The 12810-nt window shown below is 54.8% G+C and overlaps 1 protein-coding gene and 2 non-coding genes across 9 annotated transcripts; all 3 read right to left on the reverse strand.

Annotated features, from left to right (window-relative positions):
- Positions 1-1938: 1938 nt before the first annotated feature.
- On the reverse strand, positions 1939-2010 carry TRNAC-GCA (transfer RNA cysteine (anticodon GCA)). The gene has a single exon. It is a non-coding gene; the product is annotated as a tRNA-Cys (tRNA).
- Positions 2011-2719: 709 nt separating this feature from the next.
- On the reverse strand, positions 2720-2791 carry TRNAC-GCA (transfer RNA cysteine (anticodon GCA)). Its single transcript has one exon. It is a non-coding gene; the product is annotated as a tRNA-Cys (tRNA).
- A 635-nt stretch (positions 2792-3426) lies between these two features.
- Positions 3427-10796, reverse strand: ARL5C (ADP ribosylation factor like GTPase 5C). 7 transcript variants are annotated; one of them, XM_046674571.1, is made up of 7 exons: positions 10596-10792; positions 9367-9632; positions 8702-8762; positions 7376-7523; positions 6565-6648; positions 5887-6038; positions 3427-4257 (listed from the first exon to the last, which is right to left on the reverse strand). In XM_046674571.1, the coding sequence occupies exons 2-7, from the start codon at positions 9410-9412 to the stop codon at positions 4209-4211; spliced, it is 540 nt and encodes a 179-aa protein (XP_046530527.1). In that variant the 5' UTR covers positions 9413-9632; positions 10596-10792; the 3' UTR covers positions 3427-4208. The 7 variants fall into 7 exon arrangements, 5 of the variants coding, with proteins under 5 accessions (XP_046530527.1, XP_046530523.1, XP_046530528.1 ...); XR_006890497.1 differs by having other exon boundaries at positions 4194-4257; positions 5723-6038; XR_006890498.1 differs by having other exon boundaries at positions 4203-4257; positions 5730-6038.
- Positions 10797-12810: the final 2014 nt, after the last annotated feature.

Genomic DNA, 12810 nt, shown 5'->3' on the forward strand with positions numbered 1-12810 from the left:
GGCGGGGGCGGGGCGGGGAGGGGGCGCGGCGCCCGGAGCTCCCCAGGCTCCCCCAGCCCGCCCCGCCCGCCCCGCGCTCCCGGAGGGCGCCCGCAGCCGCTCCCAAGACGGGGGGCGGGGGCGGAGCAGGGGGACAGGGCGGGGGCCCCTGGGCTGGGAGAACCCCTGTAGAGCATCACTGCTCCCTCTCACCCCCAGCACCTTAGCTCCTGCCTCGCTTCCCCTCCTCCACTCCCCCGGGCAAAACCGCGGAGAGAAGACCCGGGGGCCAGACCCCAGGAAGCGACTGGCGCCCCTTCCTCCGGCGGTGGGCTCCTGCCATACCCCCGACTCAGCTCTACCAGCCTTCCAGACTTTCTGCGCTGTTCCTTAGAGTTCTGTGGGTTTCTGAAGCCCACTCCCACCCCAGAAATCTTCCCTTGCAGCTTCTCTGCCCAGCAGAGGCCCAAATTCCGCCCCCCGCCCCACCACGACCCCTCTCCGCTTTATCCCGCCCCCCCCCCAGCACAATCTTGCCCCCCAATCCAGGGGACATGTGGTGGAGGGGGCCTGCCTCACGCCTATTTTGAAATAGCCTGGATCTCTACCCAACCCCAGAAAGTAACCGAGGTCACTCTCCTCTTTGGGGACCCCAGGCCTGCTCAGGGCCCCACCCAATCAATCTTCAAAGCAAGGAGATGTCTCACCCCACCGGCCACACCTTGTAACAGGCTCTGGGGATTGATCCTTTTTTTTTTTTTCAGGACAGAATAAAAATACCCGCAATTTAGGAGATTTAATAGACGGCAGGGAATCAGGTCAGGACACAGAGGTGCCTCTTCCCTCCCCTGACCTACTTCGTGCGATGGCAAGGGGCTGGCGCGCTGGAGGGTGGGAGAGTGAGGGGTGAGGGGCACCCTGGCTTCTATGGGGCTGGGGACTAGGGACTGGACATCGCGGAGAGGAAGAGCGTGGACGCTGAGCGCCACTGGGGAATTCCCCAGGAAGAGGGACATGCGTCGGGACAGAAGGAACCCTGCGGGCTGGAAGGGATGAGTTCCCTGACACTGAGGCCAAAGAGAGGACCTGAGAAGAAGACTCTAAGCTCTCAGAATCCCAGTTCCTCCTTCCTCAGGACCCAGGGTCCCAGGAACGACCTCCTCCAACCTTAAGCCCTCTATTCCCTTACAATGTGACAAGTCAAGAACTGTCTGTAAGTTCTTCTTGTTGTCTAATTTAAATCCCGAATTCGTCGACTCTCCAGTAGGATCAAATAGGCAGCCGCTTCCAGCTGCGGCTTCTTGTTTCCCTCTAGCGGCCACGTGAGGAGCAGCAACGCGTGTGTTTTGCGGTTTCCCTCGCTTCTCCAGATCTACCCAGGTCTGGGTCTGTCCGCGACCCCCGGCTCTGGCCCGGCGGGGCCACACGCCCCTGCCTTCCGGGAAGTCAAGTGAGAGGTCCCGGGACAGAATTCCAGCTCTAGCCCCGGTGTTTTTGTATATGCCTCCGTCCAGGGTGCCCGCAATCTGTCTTATAAGATTTCTTATACGGGCTTAGGCTGAAACAGCAACTTGAAAATAATTAGAAGCAAATGACCTGTAAATTTTTTTTAAATGTAAGCCTCTAGAACTGGAGCGCACATCAGAATCACCTGGAGGGCTTATTAAAACGCAGCTTTCTAGGCGCCACCTCCAAGTTTCTACTTCAGTGGTTCCGGGATGGGGCCGAGAAGCTGCATTTCTAACACGTTCCCAGGTGGTGGTGCTGGTTCCAAGACCACATTTTGAGAGCCACTGCTTAACAATTCCCTTTGCTTGCACTGTCTCACCACTCCTTGTCTGCCCAAAAGAGAGGTGGCGGAGGAAATGTCAACATAATGTGGAAGAAAAAAATTAAAAGTTTTAAAATAAATCGTAGCTCGAGACAAGGATTTCGGGACCTAAAAAAAGGCTAACGGCGAGGGGGCACCCGGATTTGAACCGGGGACCTCTTGATCTGCAGTCAAATGCTCTACCACTGAGCTATACCCCCTCCGTCTGCGAAGCGACCGTGGGTAGTCTCTTGGCGCTGCTGCTGCTGCGCAGGCGTCCTAAGACGCTCACGAACAGAAGTGAGGTTCTACTTTAACGAGAGTTGAAAAGATTAGAAATCTCAGATTGCTCTCCTGGACGCAGGGTTTCTTTCCTGAAGCTCTGAGTTAGAGATTTCTACTGATGGTGTAAGAAAACCCAATTTGGGGATATGTAAGGGGAAGTCCCTCGAGATCCTTCGAGATCCTTCCCTTCGGGGGCGCTCCTATGGGCCGGCGTCCCCGTCTGCTCGGCTAGAGCTCTGTTACCGCTTCTCGCCACCCCTCTCTGTCCCACACGCTCCTGTGAGCTTCTCCGAGCCTTCCCGCCCCAGCTCAAGCCCCGCCCTTGGAAACAGCCTCGCTCACTGAGAACAGCCGTCGGGTCACCCGGCAGGCCAAGCTGAGGGTGCGCCCGCCTCCGCCCTACCATTACTGGGCTGGGCCGTCCGCACCGTCCAAGGGTCGACCCGGAGCTCCCGGCCCTCATCTGCACTGCGTTCCGAGCTTAGCGGCACACAGGCTGAGCACGTGCATTGGCAGGGCCCCAGCCTCCGTCCTCACCCGCCTGCAAAACACGTCGGCAGGAGGATGCGCCCCCTCTCGCTTGCAACGGAACTTTAAAAGGTGACCGCGGGACTGAGATAAAAATAGTAAAGATCCGCAACGGAGAGGGGGCACCCGGATTTGAACCGGGGACCTCTTGATCTGCAGTCAAATGCTCTACCACTGAGCTATACCCCCAAGACAACAAAAGCTTTTCATTAGGATGAATTTCTGTGGAATAAGACAATGATAGTCCCTTTTCTCTATTGTACTTTTATCTGAGGACTGTGCCAGGGTAACCTGGTGGAAAGAACACAGAATCTGAGTGAGGGTGGCTAGAATTCTTGAGTTCTTCCTGGGATCTCTATATCTGTGTCCAGACTCTCGCCTAGATGTCTACTGCCTGACTTGGGAAGGAGAGAGACCCACTGGCCCCAGGGCCATCCCAGGTCTTCCAGGGTAATAGCACTGCTACCTATATACAGATGGGCAGCCTGGGTTTCCATCCTGTCTCCACCTCTACCTAGATGGGACTCCTGGGCTTTTCCAACCCGAGGACCCGTACTCCCCTCCTCCATGAGTCAGTATCAAACTACTCCCTCCGCAGGCCCAGGCAGAGCCAAGAGCTCCCTGTCCTGGCAAGCCAGGTGTCAGTCACCTGGCAGTGGACCGTAGAACCCAGGGCCAAGGAGCCAGTCCGCCAGCCAGATGGAACCTTGAGGCAGCCCGCCCTCCATTGCCAAGGTGGATTTCCCCCTGCCTGAGAGCTTTGTACAAAAAACAAAAGCCAGTTTGAGGCACAGGCAGAAGAAGCAGGCAGAAATAAGAGATGATCAGTTTTCAATGGCATGTCTTCAATCATTCTAAAAATCCTAATACAATGTGAAAAAAAAAGTCATTACAAAAAGACAGACAAGATAAGCAGACACTAGGAATCTGGGACATTTGGGAGTGGGATTCACATTGGAAGGACGTTGGGAGTGAAGCGCAAAGGATGGAGTGGCTTAAAGCTCAAAAGCTGTGGTCAGAGCCAGCATCTCAGAGGGAATGGGAAGGCCAGGGAGGAGCGGATCACCCTGCAGTACGAAGGACTGTCCCTGCCTGGGACGTCCTGTCCTCCTCCCTCTCCCCTCCCAGCTTTTGGCTCTGCCCTCCTTCCCTTGAGCCCACCCCCTTCACCTCTCTGGAATCTCCTTTGCCCAAAGATGGCTGAGGGCCGGGAAGCTGGGATGGGGTTCTAGGAAATTAAAAGTAGTTCCAGCTCCCTGCCCACCCCCTGCCTCCATTTTTCCTACAGAGAGGAGGGCTGCGCGGGGCGCGGGGAGACTCTACTTCCTAGTCTCCAAACACATCCAACAGCTTCCCTGGTGTCTGCAAGGACGCCTGCTCCCCTGGAGCGAGGGGCGGCTCTCTCTGCCGTCCTGCCTGCAGCAGTTCAGGGTGCACAGTCTGGCTCCTCGGTGGGGGTTGTGTAGACGGCGGCAGTCTCGCTGTCCGCAGCTGCCCCTGGTCCCACCAGAGAATCATAGAAAAGTAATAAATAGTCCCTTGGGTTTTCCACCCACGTACTTATTGCAAAACCCCCAAAGTTTCTGGTTTGCCTCAGGCTGGGACATCAGTTGGCAGTGGTCCGAGACTGCATCCACTGGAGCCCGGCGGGCAGCCTGCAGAGAGGGAGGAACAGGGCAAGGATTAGCATGTCCCGTGAGGATGATGGCCTTCAGGCGCTCAGCCCGTGCCCGGAGCCAACTGAGGGGATGACCGAAGTTACATCCGGTCATTCAGTCAACCAACAAACATAAACCGACTGAGGAACTACTATGCATCAGATACTGTGCCTGGAGTTACTGGTGAAAAAACAGACACACTCTCTGGGGCTTACTGTCTGGCAGAGGAGATAGATGTAAAACAAATGATGAAACAAATAATTCTCTAACCATACTGTGATAACAGTTAGGAAGGAGTCGTGCACAGGCCTCTGGATGTTTGGGAGTCAGGGAGGGCTTCCCTGAGGAAGGGTCCTGGAGACCCACCTTTGCAAGGTCTCTGGGCAAGCTTCCACTGCCTCTTCCCATCACTGGGGGTAGTGTCAGGGTGACTTCAAAGGCCTAGGAAGAGGCTCCGGAAGCAAGTTCTCCCATTGGACTGTGAGCAACTCCAGAGCAAGGGTGGGATCTTGGTCATGTCTGTACCACCCAACACCGTGCATGACACATGGGAGGTACTTAGGAAATGCTGGTTGAATTGAGCCGACTGTTGGGAGGGCGAGGGGGGTTCCTGACCCAGGGGGTGGCAAGGACACTGCCAGAAATGCATAGTTCCTTGGGCTTATCTGCCTAAAGGCTCCCCGCCTCTTCAACCAGGCATCCAGCTCCTCAGCCTGCTGTGATTCCACTTGAGAAGGAAGAGAGAAGGGAATTCTCCGGGCCCGAGGCAAGGCCCTCTGCGTGGCGGTGACCCAGCTCCTTCACATCCTCCAGCTGTTTACTCAGCAGCTACCTTCTCGGTGGCCCCTCCCTGGACACCTTATGTAAAATTACAACATGCCCCCACCTCCATCCAGTCTCCCTTTCTTACTTGACTTTTCCACTTAGCACTCATCCCTTTTTAACTTACTATATATTTTCCTTATTTTTCTTGTTTATTGTCTGTTTCCCCTCACTGGAAAATAAGCTCCACGAGGGCAGGGATTTTTGTCTGTTTTGTTCAATGCTGTTTCTCCGGTGCCTAGAAGAGGGCCTGACACAAAGTAGGTGCACGTTAATGTTGACTGAATGGGGTCATTTACTCTCTCCAGAAACTCTGGGAGGGCGCAGGGGTAATTACCCGCCTCTTTAGGGATAAGGAAACTCAAGGTCAGAAAGAGTCCGTGATCTCTGCCTGCAAGGCTTGTCCCCGAGCTCTTCCCATGCTGTCTCCTCTTGATTCAGGTCTCAGCTCAAAAGTTACCTCCTAGTAGAGGGTGTCCCTGACCACTAGAGCTAAGTCAGACCCATCCCTGCCGCTGTTACCCACTTTCACTCTCTTCATAGCATTTATCAGTACCTAAAATGTTTGTGTGTAGGTGGAGTGTCGCCTCTCTCCCCACTGGAACAAGCCCCTTGAGAGCAGGGACTCTGTCTTGCTCACCGCTTACCCACAGCCTCTTAACTGTGAGTAGGTGCTCCACTGGCTTGGCCCAGGAGCTATCTGTGAGCCAGATTCTGACAGGAGAGAGACAGCAGGAGGTTCTGATGGTTCGTCATCCATTGGTGGGGCCAGGTTCTGGAGGTGCAGGTGGGGCAGTCACTAACCCTTCCCCAGTGAGGGCACAGCAGCCCTGTATGTGCCATGGGTGGTCTTTGATGGCACTGAGGGTGAGGAATCGGGAGATCTCCACGGTGCTCATGGAGTCCTTCATGTCTTGCTTGTTGGCAAAGATCAGGACGGAAGCGTCTCGCAGAGCCTGTGGACAGAGGAGCCCAGCCCCAGTCAGCCTGCCAGGGCCCAGCCTCCCTTCCCACTGCCTGGCTCCCCTGCTGTCCCGGTAAGAGAGGCCCATGCCCAGGTTGGGCGGGGATGGGGGCCCAGCTCCGACACTAGCAACCACATCAAATGCCACCAACGGCCTGTGGAATGCCTCCCAACCAGTCCATATAATCCTTACAACAATCTCATGAGGTAGGATTTTAATGATCCTCCCCAATTTATACTTGGGGAAACTGAGATTGAGAGAGGTGAAGTGACTTGTCTGGGGTCCCACAATGAGTGAGAGGTGGGGTCAGGACCAGAACCAGCAGCTCTGGCTTCTGTGATCAGTTATGCTGAGGACATCATTGCCCCTCACCTGGGATAAACTAGCCCCGCCCAAGCTCCTGGGATAGAGGTTCTCAGAGACTGGGGCATGAGGAATGAAGCTCAGAGAAGCTCAGGGGTAGGCTGAGGTCACACAGCTGGGACACTGGGCCCTCTCCCATCTGCACTGGGCTTACCTCATGGGCCAGCATCTTATACAGCTCCTCCCGAGTGGTCAGCAGGCGATCCCGGTCCGTGCTGTCAATCACAAGGATGATGAACTGGCCAGCAGAGGGGAACCATGAGTGGTGGGCTTTCTCTTTGGTGAATGTGTCTCCTGCCCACTGTGCTCCCCCACTGGCCTCTGCCTGCCCTGACTCCAACCCCACAGAAAACAAACTGTCTAGTCTCAAGATCTCAGTGTCGTAGTCCCATTTTAATTCCCTTTTCCATGCAAACATGGGGAGCACACAGCACAACCTCTGATGTGTGCCAGAGGCTACGCGAAGCACTGGGCATTCATGACTCCGTTTTGGCCTCGCCGCAACACTGTGGCACTGGAACTGTTGTGATCCCCGTTTACCAATGAGGAGACTGAGGTCCAGTGAGATGACGTATCTTGCCCTCGGCCACACAGCTGGTGAACGGCAGTGCCAGAATTTGAACTCGGCTCCATCTCACTCCAGAATTAAACCACTGAATTCTCCCACTGCCGCAGTGAGAAAGTAAGGCCCCTGGAGAAAAGGGCTTGCCCCATTCAGTGCATCAAACAGAAAGCTGCCAGCAAGCAGACAGAGCTGCCAGGAAGTATTAAAAAATTTTAACAGGCACTGTGCTGCATTAAGTATTTGACACATATGCATTAGCTATTGTTTCATTATTTAATTTTCACAACTCAGGGAGGTCATTATTATGATCTCCATCTCACAAGCGGGGGAACCAAAGCTCAGAGAGGTTCAGGGTCTGGCTAAAATCACACAGCCCCTCTAGTCCCAGTGCCCTCCTCACCTCAGTGTTGGAGTAGTACGTGTTCCAGGTGGAGCGCAGAGCCTCCTGTCCCCCTATGTCCCACATGAGGAAGTGGGTATTTTTCAGAACAATCTCCTCCACGTTGCTGCCGATGGTGGGACACGTATGGACCACCTCATTCATCAGGCTAGGGAGGTAGGAGCAGGTACCAAGAGCTCAGGCCGGTCCACTCCCAGCTCTGGCCCTCCACCCCTCTGCTCACAAGTCAGGCTGAATCTAACCCAGAACAACTCAGCCCAGGTTGACCTGACCTCTCCTGGCCCCGGGGGAATGCAGGCAGGAGTGAGACCAAGTCCTGCCTGGGCTTGGACCCCAGACAGGGGAGACTCATCACAGCCGTCTCCCCAAACTTTAATATCACCTGCACGTTCAATCACCTGAGAGTCTTGTTAAAATACGGATTCTGATCCGGCGGGTGTGGGCCGGGGCCCAGCGTTCTGCATTTCTAACAAGCTTCCAGGTGATGCCAATGCTACTGGTCTGCGGACCACACTTTGAGCAGCAAGGGAATGGAAAAACGAGACAGACACAAGTGAGGGCCAACAGAGAGGTGCTGTGTTTAAAGTGACATAGAAAACACACGTTTTTATGTGTAAGGAATGCTTCTGGAAGGTCTGTGAAGTCAACCTGGGAGTTGGGAGCCAGAGGGAAACTTGCTGTTCACTATATGCTCTTGTACTGTTTGGATTTTGCTTTTCTTCTAATTTTTAAAAAACCATTTACATACATCACTTTTTCAGGGGAAAATTTGTCCTAAGTAAAGACTTTGGAGGCTCCAAAACGGGAGAGAGGCCATCCAGAGAGTGAATATCGGGAAACGCTCCGATGGATACTTGTCAGCACGAGCGCCAGACTCTGCTAGACCAGAAGCTCCGGAGCCCAGCCAGACCCAAGCTGGCCCTCCCCTTTGGGTCCGCAGAAGGGGGAGACAGTTAAGAGGCAAAGGTGGGGTGCAGGAGTTAAAAAGGAAGAAGCTGCCGCCAGGGGGGTCGAAAAGCAAGGAGGCAGGAAGAAGAGGCAGGTTGCGACAGCGTCAAGGCCGCAACCGGGTTTGGCAGGGGGCCGGGGGTAAATGGCGGGGAGCAGTGGGGTTGCCCATACTGTGCAGGATTCGAATGCCAGGCCGAGGAGCCACTGAACTGAGGGGTTACTACACAAGGAAGATCATACCAGCCTTCCCCCCATCACTCCTCCTGGCTACAGCTGAACGCGGGTACCCAGCGAAGCGTTCAGGTGATTGGTCCAAATGCCTATCAGTCTGGTGGGAAGGCCCAGGCCCCTCCTCTCCCCACCAGAGTCACTCACAACTGGTAGAGAATGGTGGTCTTTCCTGCGTTGTCCAGTCCCACGATGATAACCTTGTGCTCTGAAGGCATCCGAGGGAAGGGCAGGGTCAGGGCCAAACCCGATGACCAAGGGACTGTGTGCCCCACCAGGCCTCCCAGGAAGGAGACAGGTGTCCCCACCTGGGAGTCCTCTGCTCTCCTGACCACTTCTGCGCCCCCTCCCGCCTCCTCCATCTAAAACCAACAAGACAGACTTCTTTCCCATCGGGCCCGGACATTTGCGCCACTCCCGGATAGTGGCAGTGAGAGCTGAGCCCCACTTCCCTCGCTCCACATTTCCAGAAAAGTGATAGTTCATAAGATCCGGGGCGCTCTGGGCTTGCCAAGAGAAGGGGTCTGGGGAGAGAGCCGAGCGCGAAGTCACAATCGCAGGAAACCGGCGGCAGCTTTTAGCCAGGAGGAAGGAGGCTCGCCCAGCCTTGCGCCCCGGGGAGCACCGAAGCCGCGGGGCCCTCCCGAAGAGCGGAGGGAGCAGGGGAGGGTGCGGAGCAGGCGAGGAGCGCCCACGCAGGACCCTCCGAGTCCGAGGTCCCCCAGCGTATCCACCCCGACAACCCCAGATCGGGGAGCTCCAGGTGAGAGCTGGAGTAAAGCAGTCGCTTGAATGCCCCCTGCGCCTCTTACCCTGTTTCCCAAAGATGCCCATCAACTTGGCGATCAGTTGTCCCATGGCTCATCCCGGGCCAGGCAAAGGCAGGACTTGGCGGTCTTCTGGGGTCCGGGTCCAACCGGGGTGCTTGGAGCCCCGCCCTCCGGGGAGGGCCGGGCAATTGTCAATGAGGTCACGGAAGCCCCACGAATCACCTGCTGGGCCTGGGAATCCCCTGGGACGCTGGCCCCTCCCGGGCACTATGGATGTCACCGTGATAACCAGCTACCTGTCCAGAGCCCTGGAGATCAAGGAAACTGGAGTCCAGACTCCACATCCTCCCCCTCCCCCTGAGTAAACCCCAGAATTCTCTGGTCGACTGCTTCCCTACTGCAAATCAAAGAGACTCAGCACAGAGCCCACAACGGGATCCCAGCTCTCCCTTCTCCAAGCCCCCAGCCGTGTCTGGGGCACTAGACTGAAGAAAAACCCTAGGCCACCCGCCTTCCGCATCTACCAGCTGTGTGGGGCAGACAGGGCTCACCGATCCTCTCTGAGCTGGGATAATATGCCAACCCTCAAGAGATCATTAGTTATTTCACTAGTGGGTCCTGAAGGCCCACTCAAAGGGAGCTCTCTTGGGGAAGGGCAGGGTCTCCCCTCCTTGTGCGGGTCCCTTGGTGATAGGCATCTTCTAGGAACAAATCAGGGCTGCTTCTACGATTCACTGACAAACCGACTGCTTGTGCACAGCTCCTTGACCCCGGAGGGTGGACATCTGAAGACGGGGATGGAGCAAGAGGAGAGACTCTCAGTCAGAGACCCTACAGAGGGGTCCCAGATACTAGGACCCAGCAGAGGAGAACCTGGGCCAAGAGAGAGCCAAACTGGAGGAGGGAGAGGAAGGGGGAGCCTCTTGTTGTTTGTGAATTTCCTTCTTTGCTTAAACTGGGAAAAACCAGAAAACAAAAAGAGAAGTGGGGAAGGCAAACCATCTTCAGGCTGAGGGGGTGGTTAGAAGGAGAGGCCACTCATCACATGGGAGAACCCCACTGCCACTGCCCTCCCACAGCCCATTAGTGCTCCCCTCTCCAAGGGAACAGCTCTTTCACTGGTCTCCCTGCCTCTGCCTCCCCCTTACCCAGGGAATCCCCCTTACAGCCCTATTAACCTTCCTAAAGCACAGCTCAGAGTCTGTTACTCCACAGCTCATAAACCTTCAATGGTTCCCTATTGCCCACTGGATTGAGATCAGTCTCCTTACCTTACAGTCAAGAGCCTCCAGCAGCAGCCCCACCAGCCTTTGCAGGCTCTCTTCCATGTTCCACACCCACTGGTCCTTGCCCACACATGCCCAGCTCTTTCCAACTGTGCTTTTGCTTCTGCATTTCCTCTGCCTGAATACCTTTCACCTCTCAGAAAGGAGGATTCCTGAGACCCTTTAGCCACCTACTTCCCAAGCCCTGGCCTGGTTCTCCAGCCAAACGGGTTTCTCTCAACACTGAGGTTGTAGACTGCCATGTCTGTTTCTTCCAATCAACTGTGAGTCCTAGAGGTGGGGGTTCCTGTCTTGTTCACCTGTGTACTCCCTCCACGCCCCGCCTGGTCCAGTGCCCGGCACACGGGAGGAACATGTTACTACGGGACTGAAGTACAGTGAGTTAAGCTACAGCCTGAGAAATGGTGTTTGGAGTATTTAAAAAAAAAAAAAAAGGAGTATGAACACCAGTTGAAGAGGATTGAGGAAGGCTGGGAAGTTTGTGGAGAGAAGAGGGAAATTCTGTGTTCACTGAATACAGAATTTCCATCCCACCTAGCTTGGTATCCAGAGTTAGGAGAATTGACTATCAGAGCCCGTCTGGGTGATTCCATTTCAGCCCTAGGGGAGAAGGAGCTGGGGCTGTGGCTGGGTGGGGTAGGGTGGGGGCGCAGAGGGTGCTGGGGGAAATGGCAATGTTTTAAGCATTTTTACCATCTGTTTCCTGGAGGCAAAGGAACCTCTTAGTGCACCCTGCCCTCCCTCCCCCAAATGCAGAATTGAAAGTGACATTCTGCCAGCTTTTGAGCACAGTCAGTAAACAGACAAGAGCCATCTCTGCTGTGAGGCCTAGAGCTGGGATCTTAAAGGGCATTCATTCATTTATTCATTCATTTGACAAATATGAGTCAGGAGTTAGGAAACATGCCAAGGAGACGAAACAGACCCAGTCCAGGTCTTATGGAGCTTACTGTCTAGAGGAGGAGACAAATACACACCAAAAACAAAAAAAAAAACCAAAAAAACAGCCCTGAGACACAGTAGGTGGGAAGGCCTGATTTAAAAGGGAGACAAGGCACACTTCCCTGAGGATGTGATTACTGGGGCTAAGACATGAATTTTCTCTAGGTACGGGACTGGAACACCCCCTTGCTCCCAGGCTATTGTGGCCCCAGCTCAGTTCACTTGATTTTCGAGAGGTGGAAAGTTTCAGCCACTCCCGGGACTGAGGCCTCTCTGACCTCCTCACTCTGGGGCAGAACCTATACAAAGACAGAAGCAGCTAGTCAGGGAATGAGAGGAGGGTACCAGGCCGGAGGGGTCCCCGGCGCCTCAGTTCTTGAGTCCCTGAGGCGGCCATGGTAGTAGCACCAGCCTCTCTCAGCCTAGTCCCAGCCGACTTCAGGATTGTTGAAATTCTCACACATTGACAACCACCAGTGTGCTGAGTGCGCATCGGTGGAGGGCTTGTGGTTACCAAGAAATAAAAATATCTCTCTCCTCCAAGCCACCTAGAAATGCCCCTGCCTGCAAGTTCTGGGCAAATGCAATTTCAGGCAGAAGGCACATGGAGAGGAGACAGAAAAATATTCAGACACCGGCTTCCCCCTCCCCAATGCCCCTCCCCTTGCAAAAGCTGGGGCATCCTGGGGCAGGGGAATTAGCATCTTGGGGGTCACAGACACCACAGAACTTGAAATCCAAAGATCTGAGTACAAGCCTTGCTTCACGGCTGTGTAACTATGGACATGTTGCTTAATCTCACTGAGCTTTTTCTGTAAACTGAAGTTAATAATCCCTGCCCTTGATTCAAAATATCAGGCTCCACCCTAGAGGGAGCTCTCCATGGAGTGCCAGAACAAGCACCCAGCTGTCTTCTGCTCTTCTCCTCTTGGCTGTCCCCCAAAGGCACCTTAAACCCACCTTGTCCAAAGCTAGATGTTGTTTCTATTTCTAACCTGGTTTTTTTACCTGCTTCCTCCATGTCTGAGAAGGCTACCACCCACAGTCTCCCCAGACACCTCCCTCTCGCTCACTGGCCACCTCCAACCACTCTCCAAGAGCTCTCGATGCTGCTAGCTGTCACTGGCACCCATTGCCTGCTTTCTCGTTCTACTGCTGTGGCCTCACGCAAACCCTCCTCATTTCTCACCTGGGGTCCTGCAACTGTTTCCAGGCTAGGTCCTCCAGTCTATGCTCCAAAGCACAGCCAAAGCCATCT

This window comes from Equus quagga, chromosome 11 (genome assembly GCF_021613505.1).
Source record: "Equus quagga isolate Etosha38 chromosome 11, UCLA_HA_Equagga_1.0, whole genome shotgun sequence".
Classification (NCBI taxonomy): domain Eukaryota; kingdom Metazoa; phylum Chordata; class Mammalia; order Perissodactyla; family Equidae; genus Equus; species Equus quagga.